The sequence below is a fragment of the Salvelinus sp. IW2-2015 genome, unplaced genomic scaffold (assembly GCF_002910315.2).
Source record: "Salvelinus sp. IW2-2015 unplaced genomic scaffold, ASM291031v2 Un_scaffold1532, whole genome shotgun sequence".
Lineage (NCBI taxonomy): Eukaryota > Metazoa > Chordata > Actinopteri > Salmoniformes > Salmonidae > Salvelinus > Salvelinus sp. IW2-2015.
This window is the reverse complement of record NW_019942969.1, coordinates 196,066-203,904: the sequence shown is the minus strand read 5'-3', so window position 1 is coordinate 203,904 and position 7,839 is coordinate 196,066. Positions and strand designations below refer to the sequence as shown.

The window sequence follows — 7,839 nt, the reverse complement described above, 5'->3', positions numbered from 1 at the left end:
CAATCTAAAAATGACATCAACTTCCACCTTTCTGTTTTGTTTCCCCCTCCCCCTAGGCTGTAAATAAATTACTCTTAACTGTATTTAAGTAACTTGATGTGTTAAAACTTTTGCTTATTTGTTTATTATGATCCCCATTAGCTTTTGCAGAAGCTGCAGCTACTCTTCCTGGGGTCCACAAAAAAACACAAAACATGAAAAGTAACAAAACACTGATACAGTCACAAATTGAAAATACAACGATATACAAACAAGACAACTAAAAAATAATACAAACAATACTCATATACATGCTTTTACATTTGCATGTTGTTCTGGTATGTGGTCATGTGTGGACATGTAGGTTGTTGCCTCAGAGCACCACACGTGTCATTTCTATCACCTGCACTTGGTATACAGTGTGTCATTTTAAAATGACCTGTTTTTACACATTGTTCAAACCTATTGTGTTATGCTACATTGATCAAAGAGAGGGTCTATTTGTATTCTTGTAGCAAACTATTACAATGACCTGAGTGGTAATCTTTAATGTTTTCTACAGGGGACAACACAACTAATAGTCTACCCTCTAACACAACTGCCCCAGTGAGTAAACTGCTGCTATCTTTATCTRTGTTMTTGTTAGAGGAACTTAAACCAGAAGTATCCAGAGCTTTATTTGTGAGAATGACTACTACCCCTGTGTTGTTCTGCATCTAGGGACCCAACATTGCAGCTATTGTGGCCCCGACTGTTATACTGGGGCTGCTGGCCATAGCATCTGCTGTGCTAGTGTGGCTTTTCTGCGTGGTGAGGAAGAAGAGGCAGACGGAGGGGARGTACCGGCCCAGTGCTGAGGAGCAGACGGGGGCCAGCAGTGTTGAGACACCAGACGCACTCAAACTGCCCAAGGAGGAGAGACTCATCTGAGCCTCTCAGATGTCTCTCAACACCTGTCCTGTACATCCAAGCAACAGCAAAATCCTGARGACTGTAGAAGCTCCACCTAAAGAGCTGATGATTACCTAGATATTAGAGGGTCATGACACAACGTTGACAGATACAGGATGGGWCGAGAGGTACACAGCACCTAGCCCTGGAAGAGGAGGGCCCAGGCACTGTGTACTGTACGTACTGCAAGCACATGGACTAGTGCTAGTACAGAACCCGGACACAGACGTAGGGATAGCTACTACAAATACCACAGCCTGTAACTAGAACAACTAGAACTGAGGTCCATGAGGCTCTGACTGCTTTCTCTATGATGTGTTATTTAATAGCACTGGCATATRTGAATGGGATAGACATGTACACAATCATTCAAATGGTCATACTGGAAGAGGAAACAAACCATCACCTGCACTAGATGGAAGAAGACCAGTATTCAGTCCCTGCTCATACTCGTCTTTGGTAAATACATTTCAGTCTGAGTATTTCAGTCCTCTGTCTAGGCAATTTGGCACTCTCAACAGCTACTAAAAGACTGGATACAGTCTAACTGCTAAAATCGTAAGCAGACTGCTGTTACCTGTGCTACCTTGATACATGCAAAAAATGATATTGTAATGTAATGTAAATGTTTGTATAATTTTTTTTATAGATTACTTAAATGTATAGCGTGCAATAATATTTGTTTAACCACTATTGATTGTCAGAAAAGCATTTCATTGTCTAGATTTTTACACTGATTACTTACCTCAATACATGTCTCACTACTGAATCAGTCCTGTATCAGTCCTGTATCCAGCTTTACAGATAWTGACACTGTAAGCTAATATTATCTAGAAAACATTTCTCCCAGTGGGATATTCGCTGTTTGCGGATACTGTGTGCAGAACAAATAATTATGTCATTATTAATCATATTTAAGCACAAAATGAATGATTGTTTACATTTGAATAATTGTATTGTAGTATTTCAGAATTGTTACATTAATTTAACATTGGCTGAAATGTAATACTACATTAGATCATATATTCTATGTGTGTTCTTACCAGTACGCTGTTTGTAATTTGAAAAGCCTATGATGGGATTCAATTCTCATCATGTAGAGTTGTTACACAATGTCATGACATATTTATCTATTGTAGCCTACATGTTAAATAAATACTAATAGTCATTTTTAGAATTGGCCACCTCAGTAGATTTTCTTTGCATAATCAGTGCTGGACTTTGATCAGATGATGTCAAGACTTGCTTCTGTCTCTCTCTCTCTTGTGAAAACACAACCAGACTTCTATGAGGAATTAACGAGAGGGGAAAAGCAGAAGACAGAGCATCGTATCAGCTGACATCATGTATCAAACATCCCTAAAATGGTGAGTGTGAAGTGTATGAGAAATAACGCACTTGCTCAGCATGCAGACCTTACTAGTCAGCTTTCGGTGAAGCTGTGATTGACAAAATAGCTTCAGTCAGAATTATTAGCCAGCGGCAACTGACTGCAGGAGCTGGGAAGTGATGACTGCTGAAAACAATGCGGCCAAGTCTTTCTGTCTTTAACAGTCACTATACGTCAGTCTCATTTTGCCTGTTGTTACATTCTAGGAATGCATTCCAATAAAGAGTTTATTGCTACTAACTCATTGTCATGAACCCATAGTGGGCAGTGCAGTTTGTCTTCAGCCTATAGTTAATGCTCCCTCACAAACCCAGTTTCCAACTGTGGTTGGCTTTTTCTGGTTTGTAAATCTGCTTTTACCTTTGACATTTTGGGCTTCAAATTCTGATAACTTACAGTATGTGAACATACTGTAATTGTACATGCTGACTTCAACCCAGTGTGTCATTTAAATGTCATGTGGTACAGTAATCAAGTCTATATAAGACCATATTAATTATTTGTAACACCCATCAAATAAAAACAATAAAAACATAAGAGTAAGTACCAATTTAATTTGAACTCTAAAATCACTTGCTTTTAATTCCGCAAACCAATGATGAGATGAATGTAGGAAAATGGAAACAATTCAGTGGATTTCCAACATACAACAACAAAATAATGTCAAAAGTTTACTACTATCTGGTAAGATCACTGTCTAATGTGGAAAAACATTCAATTCATTTAGGAACATCTGCCTTCTTGAGAGAAAGCAGATGGTAAGGATGAAGGGATGGAGTTGGGGACAGGACGGAGGGGAGTGATAGACTGTTTGGTAGTTGAGTGACTGAATGGTTTAGGCGGCTTCCTCTTCTCCCTCCTCTTCAAACTCGCCCTCCTCAGCGGTGGCATCTTGGTACTGCTGGTACTCAGACACCAGGTCATTCATGTTGCTCTCAGCCTCAGTGAACTCCATCTCATCCATACCCTCTCCGGTGTACCAGTGAAGGAAGGCCTTACGACGGAACATGGCAGTGAACTGCTCAGAGATACGCTTGAACAGCTCCTGGATGGCTGTGCTGTTGCCGATGAAGGTGGCAGACATCTTGAGGCCGCGGGGTGGGATGTCGCAGACAGCTGTCTTCACGTTGTTGGGGATCCATTCCACAAAGTAGCTGCTGTTCTTGTTCTGGACGTTGAGCATCTGCTCGTCCACCTCCTTCATGGACATGCGGCCACGGAAGATGGCGGCCACGGTGAGGTAACGGCCGTGACGAGGGTCYCAGGCCGCCATCATGTTCTTGGAGTCGAACATCTGCTGGGTGAGCTCAGGCACGGACAGGGCGCGGTACTGCTGGCTCCCCCTYCTGGTGAGGGGGGCGAAGCCGGGCATGAAGAAGTGCAGGCGGGGGAAGGGCACCATGTTGACAGCCAGTTTGCGGAGGTCGGCGTTGAGCTGGCCAGGGAAACGAAGGCAGGTGGTCACTCCACTCATGGTGGCTGACACCAGGTGGTTGAGGTCTCCATAGGTGGGTGTGGTGAGCTTGAGAGTGCGGAAGCAGATGTCGTAGAGGGCTTCGTTGTCGATGCAGAAGGTCTCATCTGTGTTCTCCACCAGCTGATGCACAGAGAGGGTGGCGTTGTAGGGCTCCACCACTGTGTCGGACACTTTGGGAGAGGGCACCACGCTGAAGGTGTTCATGATGCGGTCAGGGTACTCCTCGCGGATCTTGCTGATGAGCAGGGTGCCCATGCCAGAGCCAGTACCCCCACCCAGGGAGTGGGTGAGCTGGAAGCCCTGGAGGCAGTCACAGCTCTCTGCCTCCTTCCTCACTACATCCATGACAGAGTCTACCAGCTCTGCTCCCTCTGTGTAGTGGCCCTTGGCCCAGTTGTTTCCAGCTCCACTCTGGCCTGCAGACAGAAGTGTRATKACCCATTATTTCCTGGACAAGATTTTAGAAGTAGRCTACCACCAAATCTCATATCTGCACTSAACACACCAACCACTCACCAAAGACAAAGTTGTCTGGCCTGAAGATCTGTCCGAAGGGGCCAGACCTGACAGAGTCCATGGTGCCCGGCTCCAGATCCACCAGAATGGCACGGGGGACATACTTCCCACCTGAAAAATGAAATGAATCAAAATTAAATCAAATGTTATTTGTCACATACACATGGTTAGCAGATGTTAATGCGAGTGTAGCGAAATGCTTGTGCTTCTAGTTCCGACCATGCAGTAATATCTAACAAGCAATCTAACAATTTCACAACAACTACACAAGTGTAAAGGAATGAATAAGAACATGTACATAAAATAAAAATAGGGAAATGTTGGGCATACTGAAACTATTATTGCTGTACATGTTTTATGTATGTATTATTTGTTTGTATAAGTGTAGTCAGTTCATTTTTCCTAATTAAATCAGCAGTTTATTTAATTGTGCATGTTTAAATAATTGGAGACATTGTGGTTTAAGTATGCAATGCTATATAATGTGCATACTGTACCTGAGGCCTCATTGTAGTACACATTGATCCTGTCTAGCTGCAGGTCGCTGTCTCCATGGTAGGTGCCAGTTGGGTCGATGCCATGCTCATCACTGATCACCTCCCAGAACTGAGACAGCGAGAGAGAGGAGTTGAGATGCACGTCAATAGCAATACACAGAAGCATCCATTTAAAATGCAAGTTAGAATATACAATATAAATAGATATAATTCAATGTCTTTTCTGTTGAATGGACATTTACCTTTTTGTGAGAAACACAAATAGCATGACTTGCATTAAATATTCCCTTTACATAATTATGTAAGCCTCTAAATGATTTAAATTAAGCATTAAAATTCCATTTCGATCTAAATATTAATCAGGTTGAATATGTTGTGTCATAAAAGAGAGGAGAGGAAGGTATTCTCGTACCGTTATCTCTCCCTTCCACCGCAGGTCCATTTAGGGACCCCAAATAACCATTGGGAATGAGTCAGCAGCAACAATAACAAATCTGCCCATTTCATATGCAACAGTGATTCAAACTGATATTAATCGGATATAGCTATTGTTTAGCCTATTTCTCTTATACACATATTTATTTTGTGCACGGAATTACCATGCATTATTCATGCATGTTATATTATAGCCAATCGATAATGCACACAGTCCTGCACCAGCTTTCTCTACAAGTCTTATGGGTGGATTATCAGCGGTATTTCTTCATTTTGCTACGCAGAGGTAAAAAAAAGAGGCTTATCTAGCTTGCCTGCAATCATTCACATGAAGCAATCTATTTTCTTGGTAAAATACAAAGGAGTCAACAATGATACCTTGGCTCCGATCTGGTTACCGCACTGGCCGGCTTGCAGATGCACTATTTCTCGCATTATGGATGGATGGACGGGCGTTGGCAGTGAGGAGACCGCAGTCGAGATTTGGCCCGGAGGACGCTTCTTCTCTTCTTCCTCAGCTGACTGCTTGATGGGCCCGCCTCTCCTTCAACTACTGGGCCGAATCGGTGGGCGTCATCCCCATGGTAACCAAAGACCGGAGGAGAGGAGGGATCCTAAGCTCGTGGAGAGAGCGGATAGGATGCTGTTATTTGGAAGTATTCATCAATGAGTGTTCCAGTGATGCCAGTCACCCGACCCTACTAACTGAGTGGTGTAGAGATGCGCAGTCACCCGACCCTACTAACTGAGTGTTGTGATGCGCAGTCACCCGACCCTACTGACTGAGTGGTGTAGTGATGCGCAGTCCCCGACCCTACTGACTGAGTGGTGTAGTGATGCGCAGTCACCTTGACCCTACTGACTGAGTGGTGTAGTGATGCGCAGTCACCCGACCCTACTGACTGAGTGGTGTAGTGATGCGCAGTCACCCGACCCTACTGACTGAGTGGTGTAGTGATAGCTGCAGGCATCCTACAGTAAAATAGACTCTCGTAAGTGAGCTGAAGGTATCATTGTCATCAACCCACTAATGATGTACACAAGAGATTTTCCCCAGTAACACAGTGGTCACAATCACGAGTGGTGAAGCACAAGATACAAACCACACACTGTGGACTAATGATATATTGGCACCAACCAAAAAAATACATATTTAAAATACCATACTGTAGATTGAGGTGGATGGTAGTAGGCTATTATTAAATCAATATTCTGAAACCGACTGTGGTCAAGAGAAACACCCTGCCAGTGTGATCAAAAAGGTAGTCCCTCCTGTGAAGCCCCCTCCCATTATGTAAATCCAACAATTTACACAGGCTTCACAGGAAGAAACCTGGTTTGGCATTGATGTTGTGTACACTGTAAAGGTGTTGCTGTAACATTCACAGTAATTTACAGGCAGCTAGGGGTAAGTAAGTTAATGTATTTCATATTGTAGTAGAACTACTGCAATTTAAATACAGTGTCAAAATAAGTACTGTGTATTGACACATGGTACAATACCATAGAATTTAGTGTATTATACTCTAAAAAAGTAAATGCTACTGTAATCATAATTAATTAATGACATTTACTGAGGGGAGATTGTGTTTGTATTTCACAGTATTTTACTGTAATTACATGGGATTGGTGCAAGCAGGTTGGCTGCTAGGTAATACCTTTATTTTGTATCGTCTGAGATCCCCAAAGATTGGAAAGCTTCCGCGGTCATCCCCGACACTCTAGACCCAAACTGTTACAGACCTATATCTATCCTACCCTGCCTTTCTAAGGTCTTCGAAGCCAAGTTAACAAACAGATCACCGACCATTTTGAATCCCATCGTACCTTCTCTGCTATGCAATCTGGTTTTTGAGCTGGTCATGGGTGCACCTCAGCCACGCTCAAGGTTCTAAACGATATCATAACCGCCATCGACAAAAGACAATACTGTGCAGCCGTATTCATCGACCTGGCCAAGGCTTTCGACTCTGTCAATCACCGCATTTTTATCGGCAGACTCAACAGCCTTGGTTTCTCAAATGACTGCCTCGCCTGGTTTACCAACTACTTCTCTGATAGAGTGCAGTGTGTCAAATCGGAGGGCCTGTTGTTCGGACCTCTGGCAGTCTCTATGGGGGTGCCACAGGGTTCAATTCTCGGGAAGGCTCTTTTTTGTGTATACATCAATGATGTCGCTCTTGCGGCTGGTGATTCTCTGATCCACCTCTACCCAGACGACACCATTTTGTATACTTCTGGCCCTTCTTTGGACACTGTTAACTAACCTCCAGACGAGCTTCAATGCAATACAACTCTCCTTCCGTGGCCTCCAACTGCTCTTAAATGCAAGTAAAACTAAATGCATGCTCTTCAACCGATCGCTGCCCGCCCGCCTAGCATCACTACTCTGGACGGTTCTGACTTAGAATATGTGGACAACTACAAATACCTAGGTGTCTGGTTAGACTGTAAACTCTCCTTCCAGACTCATATTAAGCATCTTCAATCCAAAATTAAATCTAGAATCGGCTTCCTATTTCGCAACAAAGCATCATTCACTCATGCTGCCAAACATACCCTCGTAAAACTGACTATCCTACCGACCCTTGACT

At 43.3% G+C, this 7,839-nt stretch overlaps 1 protein-coding gene across 1 annotated transcript; it reads right to left on the bottom strand.

The window, feature by feature from the left end:
* Positions 1–2,854: 2,854 nt before the first annotated feature.
* LOC112071151 (tubulin beta-4B chain) lies at positions 2,855–5,764 on the bottom strand. Its single transcript, XM_024138614.2, has 4 exons — positions 5,624–5,764; positions 4,811–4,919; positions 4,314–4,424; positions 2,855–4,213 (listed from the first exon to the last, which is right to left on the bottom strand). The coding sequence occupies exons 1-4, from the start codon at positions 5,678–5,680 to the stop codon at positions 3,156–3,158; spliced, it is 1,335 nt and encodes a 444-aa protein (XP_023994382.2). The 5' UTR covers positions 5,681–5,764; the 3' UTR covers positions 2,855–3,155.
* Positions 5,765–7,839: the final 2,075 nt, after the last annotated feature.